The sequence below is a fragment of the Pseudophryne corroboree genome, chromosome 5, assembly GCF_028390025.1.
Source record: "Pseudophryne corroboree isolate aPseCor3 chromosome 5, aPseCor3.hap2, whole genome shotgun sequence".
Taxonomy (NCBI): Eukaryota; Metazoa; Chordata; class Amphibia; order Anura; family Myobatrachidae; genus Pseudophryne; species Pseudophryne corroboree.
The window spans coordinates 29271480-29288494 of record NC_086448.1 but is presented as its reverse complement, the minus strand read 5'-3'; the positions used below and the strand labels follow the sequence as shown (position 1 = coordinate 29288494).

At 51.8% G+C, this 17015-nt stretch overlaps 1 protein-coding gene across 1 annotated transcript in view; it reads left to right on the top strand.

Annotated features, from left to right (window-relative positions):
- LOC134927128 (mucin-2-like) overlaps positions 1-15810 on the top strand; it is a 38286-nt gene extending 22476 nt beyond the window's left edge. Inside the window, exon 3 of the mRNA XM_063921170.1 lies at positions 14397-15810. Coding sequence (XP_063777240.1) covers positions 14397-14501 — 105 coding nt within the window. The 3' untranslated portion in view covers positions 14502-15810. The remainder of the gene's footprint in view (positions 1-14396) is intronic.
- Positions 15811-17015: the final 1205 nt, after the last annotated feature.

Sequence of the window (17015 nt, the reverse complement as noted above, 5' to 3'; positions counted from 1 at the left end):
TGAGTAGTACAGGTGGGAGTAGGGGAGGTGTGAGGGTGTACCAGTGTGAGTAGTACAGGTGGGAGTAGGGAGGTGTGAGGGTGTACCAGTGTGAGTAGTACAGGTGGGAGTAGGGTAGGTGTGAGGGTGTACCAGTGTGAGTAGTACAGGTGGGAGTAGGGGAGGTGTGAGGGTGTACCAGTATGAGTAGTATAGGTGGGAGTAGGGGAGGTGTGAGGGTGTACCAGTGTGAGTAATACAGGTGGGGGTAGGGTAGGTGTGAGGGTGTACCAGTGTGAGTAGTACAGGTGGGAGTAGGGGAGGTGTGAGGGTGTACCAGTGATAGTAGTACAGGTGGGAGTAGGGGAGGTGTGAGGGTGTACCAGTGTGAGTAGTACAGGTGGGAGTAGGGGAGGTGTGAGGGTGTACCAGTGTGAGTAGTACAGGTGGGAGTAGGGGAGGTCTGAGGGTGTACCAGTGTGAGTAGTACAGGTGGGAGTAGGGGAGGTGTGAGGGTGTACCAGTGTGAGTAGTACAGGTGGGAGTAGGGGAGGTGTGAGGGTGTACCAGTGTGAGTAGTACAGGTGGGAGTAGGGTAGGTGTGGGGGGTGTATCAGTGAGAGTAGTACAGGTGGGAGTAGGGTAGGTGTGAGGGTGTACCAGTGTGAGTAGTACAGGTGGGAGTAGGGGAGGTGTGAGTAGTACAGGTGGGAGTAGGGTAGGTGTGAGAGTGTACCAGTGTGAGTAATACAGGTGGGAGTAGGGGGTGGTGTGAGAGTGTACCAGTGTGATTAGTACAGGTGGGAGTAGGGTAGGTGTGAATGTGTACCAGTGTGAGTAGTACAGGTGGGAGTAGGGTAGGTGTGAGGGTGTACCAGTGTGAGTAGTATAGGTGGGAGTAGGGGAGGTGTGAGTAGTACAGGTGGGAGTAGGGTAGGTGTGAGAGTGTACCAGTGTGAGTAATACAGGTGGGAGTAGGGGGTGGTGTGAGTGTACCAGTGTGATTAGTACAGGTGGGAGTAGGGTAGGTGTGAATGTGTACCAGTGTGAGTAGTACAGGTGGGAGTAGGGTAGGTGTGAGGGTATACCAGTGTGAATAGTACAGGTGGGAGTAGGGGAGGTGTGAGGGTGTACCAGTGTGAGTATTATAGGTGGGAGTAGGGTAGGTGTGAGGGTGTACCAGTGTGAGTAGTACAGATGGGAGTAGGGGAGGTGTGAGGGTGTACCAGTGTGAGTAGTACAGGTGGGAGTAGGGGAGGTCTGAGGGTGTACCAGTGTGAGTAGTATAGGTGGGAGTAGGGTTGGTGTGAGGGTGTACCAGTGTAAGTGGTACAGGTGGGAGTAGGGGAGGTGTGAGGGTGTACCAGTGTAAGTGGTACAGGTGGGAGTAGGGGAGGTGTGAGGGTGTACCAGTGTGAGTAGTACAGGTGGGAGTAGCGTAGGTGTGAGAGTGTACCAGTGTGAGTAATACAGGTGGGAGTAGGGGGTGGTGTGAGAGTGTACCAGTGTGATTAGTACAGGTGGGAGTAGGGTAGATGTGAGGGTGTACCAGTGTGAGTAGTACAGGTGGGAGTAGGGTAGGTGTGAGGGTGTACTAGTGTGAGTAGTACAGGTGGGAGTAGGGTAGGTGTGAGGGTGTACCAGTGTGAGTAGTACAGGTGGGAGTAGAGGAGGTGTGATGGTGTACCAGTGTGAGTAGTACAGGTGGGAGTAGGGTAGGTGTGAGGGTGTACTAGTGTGAGTTGTACAGGTGGGAGTAGGGGAGGTGTGGGGGTGTACCAGTGTGAGTAGTACAGGTGGGAGTAGGGGAGGTGTGAGGGTGTACCAGTGTGAGTAGGAGAGGTAGGAGTAGGGGAGGTGTGAGGGTGTACCAGTGTGAGTAGTACAGGTGGGAGTAGGGGAGGTGTGAGGGTGTACCAGTGTGAGAAGTACAGGTGGGAGTAGGGTAAGTGTGGGGGTGTATCAGTGTGAGTAGTACAGGTGGGAGTAGGGTAGGTGTGAGGGTGTACCAGTGTGAGTAGTACAGGTGGGAGTAGAGGAGGTGTGATGGTGTACCAGTGTGAGTAGTACAGGTGGGAGTAGGGTAGGTGTGAGGGTGTACTATTGTGAGTAGTACAGGTGGGCGTAGGGGAGGTGTGGGGGTGTACCAGTGTGAGTAGTACAGGTGGGAGTAGGGTAGGTGTGAGGGTGTACCAGTGTGAGTAGTACAGGTGGGAGTAGGGGAGGTGTGAGGGTGTACCAGTATGAGTAGTATAGGTGGGAGTAGGGGAGGTGTGAGGGTGTACCAGTGTGAGTAGTACAGGTGGGGGTAGGGTAGGTGTGAGGGTGTACCAGTGTGAGTAGTACAGGTGGGAGTAGGGGAGGTGTGAGGGTGTACCAGTGATAGTAGTACAGGTGGGAGTAGGGGAGGTGTGAGGGTGTACCAGTGTGAGTAGTACAGGTGGGAGTAGGGGAGGTGTGAGGGGTGTACCAGTGTGAGTAGTACAGGTGGGAGTAGGGGAGGTCTGAGGGTGTACCAGTGTGAGTAGTACAGGTGGGAGTAGGGGAGGTGTGAGGGTGTACCAGTGTGAGTAGTACAGGTGGGAGTAGGGTAGGTGTGGGGGTGTATCAGTGTGAGTAGTACAGGTGGGAGTAGGGTAGGTGTGAGGGTGTACCAGTGTGAGTAGTACAGGTGGGAGTAGGGGAGGTGTGAGTAGTACAGGTGGGAGTAGGGTAGGTGTGAGAGTGTACCAGTGTGAGTAATACAGGTGGGAGTAGGGGGTGGTGTGAGAGTGTACCAGTGTGATTAGTACAGGTGGGAGTAGGGTAGGTGTGAATGTGTACCAGTGTGAGTAGTACAGGTGGGAGTAGGGTAGGTGTGAGGGTGTACCAGTGTGAGTAGTACAGGTGGGAGTAGGGGAGGTGTGAGTAGTACAGGTGGGAGTAGGGTAGGTGTGAGAGTGTACCAGTGTGAGTAATACAGGTGGGAGTAGGGGGTGGTGTGAGTGTACCAGTGTGATTAGTACAGGTGGGAGTAGGGTAGGTGTGAATGTGTACCAGTGTGAGTAGTACAGGTGGGAGTAGGGTAGGTGTGAGGGTATACCAGTGTGAATAGTACAGGTGGGAGTAGGGGAGGTGTGAGGGTGTACCAGTGTGAGTATTATAGGTGGGAGTAGGGTAGGTGTGAGGGTGTACCAGTGTGAGTAGTACAGATGGGAGTAGGGGAGGTGTGAGGGTGTACCAGTGTGAGTAGTACAGGTGGGAGTAGGGGAGGTCTGAGGGTGTACCAGTGTGAGTAGCATAGGTGGGAGTAGGGTTGGTGTGAGGGTGTACCAGTGTAAGTGGTACAGGTGGGAGTAGGGGAGGTGTGAGGGTGTACCAGTGTAAGTGGTACAGGTGGGAGTAGGGGAGGTGTGAGGGTGTACCAGTGTGAGTAGTACAGGTGGGAGTAGGGTAGGTGTGAGAGTGTACCAGTGTGAGTAATACAGGTGGGAGTAGGGGGTGGTGTGAGAGTGTACCAGTGTGATTAGTACAGGTGGGAGTAGGGTAGATGTGAGGGTGTACCAGTGTGAGTAGTACAGGTGGGAGTAGGGTAGGTGTGAGGGTGTACTAGTGTGAGTAGTACAGGTGGGAGTAGGGTAGGTGTGAGGGTGTACCAGTGTGAGTAGTACAGGTGGGAGTAGGGTAGGTGTGAGAGTGTACCAGTGTGAGTAATACAGGTGGGAGTAGGGGGTGGTGTGAGAGTGTACCAGTGTGATTAGTACAGGTGGGAGTAGGGTAGATGTGAGGGTGTACCAGTGTGAGTAGTACAGGTGGGAGTAGGGTAGGTGTGAGGGTGTACTAGTGTGAGTAGTACAGGTGGGAGTAGGGTAGGTGTGAGGGTGTACCAGTGTAAGTAGTACAGATGGAAGTACGGGAGGTGTGATGGTGTACCAGTGTGAGTAGTACAGGTGGGAGTAGGGTAGGTGTGAGGGTGTACTAGTGTGAGTTGTACAGGTGGGAGTAGGGGAGGTGTGGGGGTGTACCAGTGTGAGTAGTACAGGTGGGAGTAGGGGAGGTGTGAGGGTGTACCAGTGTGAGTAGGAGAGGTAGGAGTAGGGGAGGTGTGAGGGTGTACCAGTGTGAGTAGTACAGGTGGCAGTAGGGGAGGTGTGAGGGTGTACCAGTGTGAGAAGTACAGGTGGGAGTAGGGTAAGTGTGGGGGTGTATCAGTGTGAGTAGTACAGGTGGGAGTAGGGTAGGTGTGAGGGTGTACCAGTGTGAGTAGTACAGGTGGGAGTAGAGGAGGTGTGATGGTGTACCAGTGTGAGTAGTACAGGTGGGAGTAGGGTAGGTGTGAGGGTGTACTAGTGTGAGTAGTACAGGTGGGCGTAGGGGAGGTGTGGGGGTGTACCAGTGTGAGTAGTACAGGTGGGAGTAGGGGAGGTGTGAGGGTGTACCAGTGTGAGTAGGAGAGGTAGGAGTAGGGGAGGTGTGAGGGTGTACCAGTGTGAGTAGTACAGGTGGGAGTAGGGGAGGTGTGAAGGTGTACCAGTGTGAGTAGTACAGGTGGGAGTAGGGTAGGTGTGAGAGTGTACCAGTGTGAGTAATACAGGTGGGAGTAGGGGGTGGTGTGAGAGTGTACCAGTGTGATTAGTACAGGTGGGATTAGGGTAGGTGTGAATGTGTACCAGTGTGAGTAGTACAGGTGGGAGTAGGGTAGGTGTGAGGGTGTACCAGTGTAAGTAGTACAGGTGGGAGCAGGGTAGGTGTGAGGGTATACCAGTGTGAATAGTACAGGTGGGAGTAGGGGAGGTGTGAGGGTGTACCAGTGTGAGTATTATAGGTGGGAGTAGGGTAGGTGTGAGGGTGTACCAGTGTGAGTAGTACAGATGGGAGTAGGGGAGGTGTGAGGGTGTACCAGTGTGAGTAGTACAGGTGGGAGTAGGGGAGGTCTGAGGGTGTACCAGTGTGAGTAGTATAGGTGGGAGTAGGGTTGGTGTGAGGGTGTACCAGTGTAAGTGGTACAGGTGGGAGTAGGGGAGGTGTGAGGGTGTACCAGTGTAAGTGGTACAGGTGGGAGTAGGGGAGGTGTGAGGGTGTACCAGTGTGAGTAGTACAGGTGGGAGTAGGGGAGGTGTGAGGGTGTACAAGTGTGAGTAGTACAGGTGGGAGTAGGGAGGTGTGAGGGTGTACCAGTGTGAGTAGTACAGGTGGGAGTAGGGTAGGTGTGAGGGTGTACCAGTGTGAGTAGTACAGGTGGGAGTAGGGTAGGTGTGATGGTGTACCAGTGTGAGTAGTACAGGTGGGAGTAGGGGAGGTGTGAGGATGTACCAGTGTGAGTAGTATAGGTGGGAGTAAGGGAGGTGTGAGGGTGTACCAGTGTGAGTAGTACAGGTAGGAGGAGGGGAGGTGTGAGGGTGTACCAGTGTGAGTAGTACAGGTGGGAGTAGGGTAGGTGTGAGGGTGTACCAGTGTGAGTAGTATAGGTGGGAGTAGGGTAGGTGTGAGGGTGTACCAGTGCGAGTAGTACAGGTGGGAGTAGGGTAGGTGTGAGGGTGTACCAGTGTGAGTAGTATAGGTGGGAGTAGGGGAGGTGTGAGGGTGTACCAGTGTGAGTAGCACAGGTGGGAGTAGGGTAGGTGTGGGGGTGTACCAGTGTGAATAGTATAGATGGGAGTAGGGGAGGTGTGAGGGTGTACCAGTGTGAGTAGTACAGGTGGGAGTAGGGGGGGGGGGTGATGGTGTACCAGTGTGAGCAGTACAGGTGGGAGTAGGGAAGGTTTGAGGGTGTACCAGTGTGAGTAGTACAGGTGGGAGTAGGGGAGGTGTGAGGGTGTACCAGTGTGAGTAGTATAGATGGGAGTATGGTAGGTGTGAGTGTGTACCAGTGTGAGTAGTACAGGTGGGAGTAGGGGAGGTGTGAGGGTGTACCAGTGTGAGTAGTACAGGTGGGAGTAGGATAGGTGTGAGGGTGTACCAGTGTGAGTAGTACAGGTGGGAGTAGAGGAGGTGTGAGGGTGTACCATTGTGAATAGTACAGGTGGGAGTAGGGTAGGTTTGAGGGTGTACCAGTGTGAGTAGTACAGGTGGGAGTAGGGGAGGTGTGAGGGTGTACCAGTGTGAGTAGTACAGGTGGGAGTAGGGGAGGTGTGAGGGTGTACCAGTGTGAGTAGTACAGGTGGGAGTAGGGTACTTGTGAGGGTGTACCAGTGTAAGTAGTACAGGTGGGAGTAGGGGAGGTGAGAGAGTGTACCAGTTTGAGTAGTACAGGTGGGAGTCGGGGAGGTGTGAGAGTGTACCAGTGTGAGTAGTATAGGTGGGAGTAGGAGAGGTGTGAGGGTGTACCAGTGTGAGTAGTACAGGTGGGAGTAGGATAGGTGTGAGGGTGTACCAGTGTGAGTAGTACAGGTGGGAGTAGGGGAGGTGTGAGGGTGTACCAGTGTGAATAGTACAGGTGGGAGTAGGGTAGGTGTGAGGGTGTACCAGTGTGAGTAGTATTGATGGGAGAATGGTAGGTGTGAGTGTGTACCAGTGTGAGTAGTACAGGTGGGAGTAGAGGAGGTGTGAGAGTGTACCAGTGTGAGTAGTACAGGTGGGAGTAGGGGAGGTGTGAGGGTTTACCAGTGTGAGTAGTACAGGTGGGAGTAGGGGAGGTGTGATGGTGTACCAGTGTGAGTAGTACAGGTGGGAGTAGGGGAGGTGTGAGGGTGTACCAGTGTGAGTAGTACAGGTGGGAGTAGGGTAGGTGTGAGAGTACACCAGTGTGAGAAGTATAGGTGAGATTAGGGGAGTGGTGAGTGTGTACCAGTGTGAGTAGTATAGGTGGGAGTAAGGGAGGTGTGAGGGTGTACCAGTGTGAGTAGTACAGGTGGGAGTAGGGTAGGTGTGAGGGTGTACCAGTGTGAGTAGTACAGGTGGGAGTAGGGGAGGTGTGAGGGTGTACCAATGATAGTAGTACAGGTGGGAGTAGGGGAGGTGTGAGGGTGTACCAGTGTGAGTAGTATAAGTGGGAGTAGGGGAAGTGTGAGGGTGTACCAGTGTGAGTAGTACAGGTGGGAGTAGGGTAGGTGTGAGTGTGTACCAGTGTGAGTAGTACAGGTGAGAGTAGGGGAGTGGTGATTGTGTACCAGTCTGAGTAGTACAGGTGGGAGTAGGGGAGGTGTGAGGGTGTACCAGTGTGAGTAGTACAGGTGGGAGTAGGGTAGGTGTGAGGGTGTACTAGTGTGAGTAGTACAGGTGGGAGTAGGGTAGGTGTGAGGGTGTACCAGTGTGAGTAGTACAGGTGGGAGTAGGGTAGGTGTGAGAGTGTACCAGTGTGAGTAATACAGGTGGGAGTAGGGGGTGGTGTGAGAGTGTACCAGTGTGATTAGTACAGGTGGGAGTAGGGTAGATGTGAGGGTGTACCAGTGTGAGTAGTACAGGTGGGAGTAGGGTAGGTGTGAGGGTGTACTAGTGTGAGTAGTACAGGTGGGAGTAGGGTAGGTGTGAGGGTGTACCAGTGTAAGTAGTACAGATGGAAGTACGGGAGGTGTGATGGTGTACCAGTGTGAGTAGTACAGGTGGGAGTAGGGTAGGTGTGAGGGTGTACTAGTGTGAGTTGTACAGGTGGGAGTAGGGGAGGTGTGGGGGTGTACCAGTGTGAGTAGTACAGGTGGGAGTAGGGGAGGTGTGAGGGTGTACCAGTGTGAGTAGGAGAGGTAGGAGTAGGGGAGGTGTGAGGGTGTACCAGTGTGAGTAGTACAGGTGGCAGTAGGGGAGGTGTGAGGGTGTACCAGTGTGAGAAGTACAGGTGGGAGTAGGGTAAGTGTGGGGGTGTATCAGTGTGAGTAGTACAGGTGGGAGTAGGGTAGGTGTGAGGGTGTACCAGTGTGAGTAGTACAGGTGGGAGTAGAGGAGGTGTGATGGTGTACCAGTGTGAGTAGTACAGGTGGGAGTAGGGTAGGTGTGAGGGTGTACTAGTGTGAGTAGTACAGGTGGGCGTAGGGGAGGTGTGGGGGTGTACCAGTGTGAGTAGTACAGGTGGGAGTAGGGGAGGTGTGAGGGTGTACCAGTGTGAGTAGGAGAGGTAGGAGTAGGGGAGGTGTGAGGGTGTACCAGTGTGAGTAGTACAGGTGGGAGTAGGGGAGGTGTGAAGGTGTACCAGTGTGAGTAGTACAGGTGGGAGTAGGGTAGGTGTGAGAGTGTACCAGTGTGAGTAATACAGGTGGGAGTAGGGGGTGGTGTGAGAGTGTACCAGTGTGATTAGTACAGGTGGGATTAGGGTAGGTGTGAATGTGTACCAGTGTGAGTAGTACAGGTGGGAGTAGGGTAGGTGTGAGGGTGTACCAGTGTAAGTAGTACAGGTGGGAGCAGGGTAGGTGTGAGGGTATACCAGTGTGAATAGTACAGGTGGGAGTAGGGGAGGTGTGAGGGTGTACCAGTGTGAGTATTATAGGTGGGAGTAGGGTAGGTGTGAGGGTGTACCAGTGTGAGTAGTACAGATGGGAGTAGGGGAGGTGTGAGGGTGTACCAGTGTGAGTAGTACAGGTGGGAGTAGGGGAGGTCTGAGGGTGTACCAGTGTGAGTAGTATAGGTGGGAGTAGGGTTGGTGTGAGGGTGTACCAGTGTAAGTGGTACAGGTGGGAGTAGGGGAGGTGTGAGGGTGTACCAGTGTAAGTGGTACAGGTGGGAGTAGGGGAGGTGTGAGGGTGTACCAGTGTGAGTAGTACAGGTGGGAGTAGGGGAGGTGTGAGGGTGTACAAGTGTGAGTAGTACAGGTGGGAGTAGGGAGGTGTGAGGGTGTACCAGTGTGAGTAGTACAGGTGGGAGTAGGGTAGGTGTGAGGGTGTACCAGTGTGAGTAGTACAGGTGGGAGTAGGGTAGGTGTGATGGTGTACCAGTGTGAGTAGTACAGGTGGGAGTAGGGGAGGTGTGAGGATGTACCAGTGTGAGTAGTATAGGTGGGAGTAAGGGAGGTGTGAGGGTGTACCAGTGTGAGTAGTACAGGTAGGAGGAGGGGAGGTGTGAGGGTGTACCAGTGTGAGTAGTACAGGTGGGAGTAGGGTAGGTGTGAGGGTGTACCAGTGTGAGTAGTATAGGTGGGAGTAGGGTAGGTGTGAGGGTGTACCAGTGCGAGTAGTACAGGTGGGAGTAGGGTAGGTGTGAGGGTGTACCAGTGTGAGTAGTATAGGTGGGAGTAGGGGAGGTGTGAGGGTGTACCAGTGTGAGTAGCACAGGTGGGAGTAGGGTAGGTGTGGGGGTGTACCAGTGTGAATAGTATAGATGGGAGTAGGGGAGGTGTGAGGGTGTACCAGTGTGAGTAGTACAGGTGGGAGTAGGGGGGGGTGATGGTGTACCAGTGTGAGCAGTACAGGTGGGAGTAGGGAAGGTTTGAGGGTGTACCAGTGTGAGTAGTACAGGTGGGAGTAGGGGAGGTGTGAGGGTGTACCAGTGTGAGTAGTATAGATGGGAGTATGGTAGGTGTGTGTACCAGTGTGAGTAGTACAGGTGGGAGTAGGGGAGGTGTGAGGGTGTACCAGTGTGAGTAGTACAGGTGGGAGTAGGATAGGTGTGAGGGTGTACCAGTGTGAGTAGTACAGGTGGGAGTAGAGGAGGTGTGAGGGTGTACCATTGTGAATAGTACAGGTGGGAGTAGGGTAGGTTTGAGGGTGTACCAGTGTGAGTAGTACAGGTGGGAGTAGGGGAGGTGTGAGGGTGTACCAGTGTGAGTAGTACAGGTGGGAGTAGGGGAGGTGTGAGGGTGTACCAGTGTGAGTAGTACAGGTGGGAGTAGGGTACTTGTGAGGGTGTACCAGTGTAAGTAGTACAGGTGGGAGTAGGGGAGGTGAGAGAGTGTACCAGTTTGAGTAGTACAGGTGGGAGTCGGGGAGGTGTGAGAGTGTACCAGTGTGAGTAGTATAGGTGGGAGTAGGAGAGGTGTGAGGGTGTACCAGTGTGAGTAGTACAGGTGGGAGTAGGATAGGTGTGAGGGTGTACCAGTGTGAGTAGTACAGGTGGGAGTAGGGGAGGTGTGAGGGTGTACCAGTGTGAATAGTACAGGTGGGAGTAGGGTAGGTGTGAGGGTGTACCAGTGTGAGTAGTATTGATGGGAGAATGGTAGGTGTGAGTGTGTACCAGTGTGAGTAGTACAGGTGGGAGTAGAGGAGGTGTGAGAGTGTACCAGTGTGAGTAGTACAGGTGGGAGTAGGGGAGGTGTGAGGGTTTACCAGTGTGAGTAGTACAGGTGGGAGTAGGGGAGGTGTGATGGTGTACCAGTGTGAGTAGTACAGGTGGGAGTAGGGGAGGTGTGAGGGTGTACCAGTGTGAGTAGTACAGGTGGGAGTAGGGTAGGTGTGAGGGTACACCAGTGTGAGAAGTATAGGTGAGATTAGGGGAGTGGTGAGTGTGTACCAGTGTGAGTAGTATAGGTGGGAGTAAGGGAGGTGTGAGGGTGTACCAGTGTGAGTAGTACAGGTGGGAGTAGGGTAGGTGTGAGGGTGTACCAGTGTGAGTAGTACAGGTGGGAGTAGGGGAGGTGTGAGGGTGTACCAATGATAGTAGTACAGGTGGGAGTAGGGGAGGTGTGAGGGTGTACCAGTGTGAGTAGTACAAGTGGGAGTAGGGGAAGTGTGAGGGTGTACCAGTGTGAGTAGTACAGGTGGGAGTAGGGTAGGTGTGAGTGTGTACCAGTGTGAGTAGTACAGGTGAGAGTAGGGGAGTGGTGATTGTGTACCAGTCTGAGTAGTACAGGTGGGAGTAGGGGAGGTGTGAGGGTGTACCAGTATGAGTAGTATAGGTGGGAGTAGGGGAGGTGTGAGGGTGTACCAGTGTGAGTAGTACAGGTGGGAGTAGGGTAGGTGTGAGGGTGTACCAGTGTGAGTAGTACAGGTGGGAGTAGGGGAGGTGTGAGGGTGTACCAGTGATAGTAGTACAGGTGGGAGTAGGGGAGGTGTGAGGGTGTACCAGTGTGAGTAGTACAGGTGGGAGTAGGGGAGGTGTGAGGGTGTACCAGTGTGAGTAGTACAGGTGGGAGTAGGGGAGGTCTGAGGGTGTACCAGTGTGAGTAGTACAGGTGGGAGTAGGGGAGGTGTGAGGGTGTACCAGTGTGAGTAGTACAGGTGGGAGTAGGGGAGGTGTGAGGATGTACCAGTGTGAGTAGTACAGGTGGGAGTAGGGTAGGTGTGAGGGTGTACCAGTGTAAGTAGCACAGATGGAAGCACGGGAGGTGTGAGGGTGTACCAGTGTGAGTAGGGTAGGTGTCAGGGTGTACCAGTGTGAGTAGTACAGGTGGGAGTAGGGGAGGTGTGAGGGTGTACCAGTGTGAATAGTACAGGTGGGAGTAGGTTAGGTGTGAGGGTGTACCAGTGTAAGTAGTACAGATGGAAGTACGGGAGGTGTGAGGGTGTACCAGTGTGAGTAGGGTAGGTGTGAGGGTGTACCAGTGTGAGTAGTATAGTTGGGAGTAGGGGAGGTGTGAGGGTGTACCAGTGTGAGTAGTACAGGTGGGAGTAGGGGAGGTGTGAGGGTGTACCAGTGTCAGTAGTGTAGGTGGGAGTAGGGGAGGTGTGAGGGTGTACCAGTGTGAGTAGTACAGGTGGGAGTAGGGTTGGTGTGAGGGTGTACCAGTGTGAGTAGTACAGGTGGGAGTAGGGGAGGTGTGAGAGTGTACCAGTGTGATTAGTACAGGTAGGAGTAGGGTAGGTGTGAGGGTGTACCAGTGTGAGTAGTATAGATGTGAGTAGGGTAGGTGTGAGAGTGTACCAGTGTGAGTAATACAGGTGGGAGTAGGGTAGGTGTGGGGGTGTACCAGTTTGAGTAGTACAGGTGGGAGTAGGGTAGGTGTGAGGGTGTACCAGTGTGAGTAGTACAGGTGGGAGTAGGGTAGGTGTGAGGGTGTACCAGTGTGAGTAGTACAGGTGGGAGTAGGGGAGGTGTGAGAGTGTACCAGTGTGAGTAGTACAGGTGGGAGTAGGGTAGGTGTGAGAGTGTACCAGTGTGAGTAATACAGGTGGGAGTAGGGGCTGGTGTGAGAGTGTACCAGTGTGATTAGTACAGGTGGGAGTAGGGTAGGTGTGAGGGTGTATCAGTGTGAGTAGTACAGGTGGGAGTAGGGTAGGTGTGAGGGTGTACCAGTGGGAGTAGTACAGGTGGGAGTAGGGTAGGTGTGAGGGTGTACCAGTGTGAATAGTACAGGTGGGAGTAGGGGAGGTTTGAGGGTGTACCAGTGTGAGTATTATAGGTGGGAGTAGGGTAGGTGTGAGGGTGTACCAGTGTGAGTAGTACAGATGGGAGTAGGAGAGGTGTGAGGGTGTACCAGTGTGAGTAGTACAGGTGGGAGTAGGGGAGGTCTGAGGGTGTACCAGTGTGAGTAGTATAGGTGGGAGTAGGGTTGGTGTGAGGGTGTACCAGTGTAAGTGGTACAGGTGGGAGTAGGGGAGGTGTGAGGGTGTACCAGTGTAAGTGGTACAGGTGGGAGTAGGGGAGGTGTGAGGGTGTACCAGTGTGAGTAGTACAGGTGGGAGTAGGGGAGGTGTGAGGGTGTACCAGTGTGAGTAGTACAGGTGGGAGTAGGGAGGTGTGAGGGTGTACCAGTGTGAGTAGTACAGGTGGGAGTAGGGTAGGTGTGAGGGTGTACCAGTGTGAGTAGTACAGGTGGGAGTAGGGTAGGTGTGAGGGTGTACCAGTGTGAGTAGTACAGGTGGGAGTAGGGGAGGTGTGAGGATGTACCAGTGTGAGTAGTATAGGTGGGAGTAGGGGAGGTGTGAGGGTGTACCAGTGTGAGTAGTACAGGTAGGAGGAGGGGAGGTGTGAGGGTGTACCAGTGTGAGTAGTACAGGTGGGAGTAGGGTAGGTGTGAGGGTGTACCAGTGTGAGTAGTAGAGGTGGTAGTAGGGGAGGTGTGAGGGTGTACCAGTGTGAGTAGCACAGGTGGGAGTAGGGTAGGTGTGAGAGTGTACCAGTGTGAGTAGTACAGGTGGGAGTAGGGGAGGTGTGAGGGTGTACCAGTGTGAGTAGTACAGGTGGGAGTAGGGGAGGTGTGATGGTGTACCAGTGTGAGTAGTACAGGTGGGAGTAGGGGAGGTGTGAGGGTGTACCAGTGTGAGTAGTACAGGTGGGAGTAGGGGAGGTGTGAGGGTGTACCAGTGTGAGTAGTACAGGTGGGAGTAGGGGAGGTGTGAGGGTGTACCAGTGTGAGTAGTACAGGTGGGAGTAGGGTAGGTGTGAGGGTGTACCAGTGTGAGTAGTACAGGTGGGAGTAGGGTAGGTGTGAGGGTGTACCAGTGTGAGTAGTACAGGTGGGAGTAGGGTAGGTGTGAGGGTGTACCAGTGTGAGTAGTACAGGTGGGAGTAGGGGAGGTGTGAGGGTGTACCAGTGTGAGTAGAACAGGTGGGAGTAGGGGAGATGTGAGGGTGCACCAGTGTGAGTAGTACAGTTGGGAGTAGGGGAGGTTTGAGGGTGTACCAGTGTGAGTAGTATAGGTGAGAGTAGGGGAGGTGTGAGGGTGTACCAGTGTGAGTAGTACAGGTGGGAGTAGGGGAGGTGTGAGGGTGTACCAGCGTGAGTAGTACAGGTGGGAGTAGGGGAGGTGTGTGGGTGTACCAGTGTGAGTAGTACAGGTGGGAGTATGGGAGGTGTGAGGGTGTACCAGTGTGAGTAGTATCAGTGGGAGCAGGATAAGTGTTTGGGTGTACTAGTGTGAGCAGTATAGGTGGAAGTTGGGTAGGTATGATGGAGTATGGTATGTAATACTACCAGATACCTGCACAGTGGTAGAAGCATAGTGGTTAGTCCACATGTTGACTCCATACCAATGTAGGTTTTATGTAATATAAACAGCAGTAAATATGATAAGGTATCAATCTCTCCTGGGCTAAGTGCTGTACAGTCGTACTGTACTGTGACGCTCCAATAACACAGTTGCAGTCCGTCCCCCACTGTGGCACGCTAACACAGTGTCAAGATGGTGCTGCAAATGCGCAGGAGTATGGTCGTTAGCCGTCTTAGTTAGGGATTTGAAGCCACCCTGTAGGACCCAAAACATGGAGTATGCGCTGTAGCGCTCTCCAACTTTAGCAAATTCCAACAGTGAACATAATTAAACCACTTATTAACATTTCATTTCTTTGGAAATATAGTACCACAGGCTGCAATCCACAAATTCATAATATCCCCGTGGGCCAACAATGCCACAGATGGTCACACAAAGCATTTGCATGGGGCTTTTCACAAATTGGAAAGTGAGCATGTACATAGTGAAGCCCTAGGCGTTCACTTAGGCACCCTGCTGCATCTATGACATGTTATGTTACCAGTGAATGACCTTTGCTGTCTTGTATACATTCAGCTCATACAGTAGGACATCGATTATCTGCGGCCTGCGGGCGTTCTTGGCAAAGTCTTCAATCTCTATAGCCCAAAGCTTGTAGGTGATATTTTTGTTCATGGCACGCGTTTAACGTGTTCATTTATCCTGCAGACATGTTCACTGCTCTACGCGGAGTTCCACAGAGGAGATTTCAGGCTGACTTATGGAAACATGACGTCTGCGCTATGTACGTCAGTTCTTGGGATCAGATCGTAGTCCAGACTCTTCAGTTGATTTCTGGTCCAGCATGTTATACATCAATACAACATCCTGCAACCCCTGAAATGTGATTGTCACCAACGTCCAACGGAACCATCCTATAATCATCCATCTACAGAGTATGAATACTTTCCTGGCTGAAGTTATTATATGTTACCAGCCGTGTACTTGAATACTCTTTAGCAACTATAAAATGCATGGAGATTACTGGAGCCAGATCATCATGTTAACTAATCTGACACACTATTTAACAATTGCACGGTTTATTTTACCACCCATGTGGCGGGATGTACAGAAATTAAGGCAAAAGTCAGGAAATGCAGTTTGCAGAGTTTTTGGCCGCATTCCCATATGTATCAAGCTCCGATACATTCCTGGAGCTTGGACCGTAACCCAGTGGAAACCTGGGGCCTTCTTTTTTCGCTGTTACGTGAGCTCGCTCCGGGTGCTATTGCTTCACGCTACGCCTCTGGGTACAGTATGTACCTGATAAGTGGCGGGATGTATCTCACCATGGATGCAATGCATAGTACATCCCGCATGTAGAATGACCTTTAAAACTTTTCGGACTTCAATTATGAATTATGGAATTTATACAGAACATTTAATGTCCACGAGCTTGGATTATCAACAATAAAACATTTATTTATATCGCTTTTGGACTGGACACTGGTTTGGTTGGACTGGATACCGGTCTGTGATGTCACTTCCTGTGGTACGAATGCCATCATTACACAATGACTTCATCAGCATTCTAAGACGTTCGGTTATAAGCTTCATACTGGCATGTGTAGCAGGTGGGCATCTCTTCCAGGAGTAATGGGATAAAATGTTGGCTGAAGACATTTGTAGATACATCAGTAGTTGCCCTCTGCCTAATGACATTTCATATAGTCAGCAAAAGCAACAGTGCCACCTGACACAGCAATGAAAACTGATCCAATTTGGTTTTCATGCAGAAAAGATTGGGAAGAGAGAATCTTTGAACCAGGGGTTTCCTTTTCTTGACTTTTTGGGGCGTATTCAATTGTTGGAAAAGTCAGTTGAGTGTTTTTTTCCTATATAATAGACAGGAAAGAACAGACACCCAACCGACTTTCCAAACAATTGAATTCCCCCCTTTATGTCTTGATTTTAGACTAAGGGAAGAATAGGACTGGTCCCATTTCCTGACAGCGTTACTCACAATGCATTTTGTAACAAATGACGTTTATTTTATTTTTCATGGTTTCATTAACGGTAAAAAGAAACAGAAATCAGACTTTGGCCAAAATGTCCGCTCCCTCTGTCCACTATTGTGTATTATTGTCCGTATTTTATTATGCAAATACGCCTCATTTATATTTAGTTATGAAGTTCAGACAGGGGAAGTTTGTCTTCATTTGTCACTTAATTTATTTAATAAATGCGTATGTCTAATTGCGCTACTGATCCGGATCCTCAAGCTTCTGTATTCATTTATATACACGGCGGAGTCACATTATTATGACCCCCAGCTAATAGCCGGAGTATCCGCCGTGTGTGGCACGGATTCGCAATGGTGCCATTTGTCCAATCACGATACACCTTCACCGCAGCAGCACGCAGACAGGTCACACACTGCGCTGTGTCAGATATACCGCCGCCCTTGGCCCGAAAGCCGATAATCATCCCTTTTTACAACTCGGATAAATCACCCCTTTTACCAAAGACAGCAACGCTTGATATGTGCGCAGACGGCCTATCACACACCTTATATACCCACCAAGCCAGCGCACGTCACGTGACGTACTTCCTGGGCTACGCACTGCTGATGTCACAAGTAATAGGTGACCATGATAATGTGACTCGACCGTGTATGTCACCTGCACCTAAAGAGAGCCATGTTTAAGACGTATATACCATAACACAGGGAGTTGATGTATCAAACGTAGAGAAGAGTGGAGAAGTGGGCCGGTGGAGAAGTTGCCAATAGCAACCAATCAGCTTTGAGGTAGCATTTATGAAGTATACTCTTTAAAATGATAGATGGATTCTGATTGGTTGCTAGGGGCAACTTCTCCACTGGTCCACCTCTCTTCACTCTTTTCTCTGCTTGATACATCAACCCCTACAGATCCTGAGTCCTTTGTGAGTTAGCCATTGTTTACTAAAGTATAAATGCTTTGACTGTTGAGGTCAGCATCCTGTGAGTTATAGATCTGTAGTGACTGTCCTCACCGTGTCCAATAGGGATGGATTGCTGTGCCCCATGTCTGACCGGATCCCGTAGGTACATACTATAGTACACACTTGGGGGCTTCTGAGTCTGAATGTGCAGAGGGTCTGTGATGCAAACAGTTCTTATGGCCGGCTATCCTTGTCCGCAGCAGGACGCCCACAGCCTGCGCCAGCCGTCTCCTCATGCACGCTATGAGAATGGAAATGCCAGAGCGACGGCTGCTATACCATATGTGATTTAGGGTGTTCAAACTGCCACATATATAATATAAATTGCACGGTGATAAAGTGCCAAACCAATCAGCTCCTAAT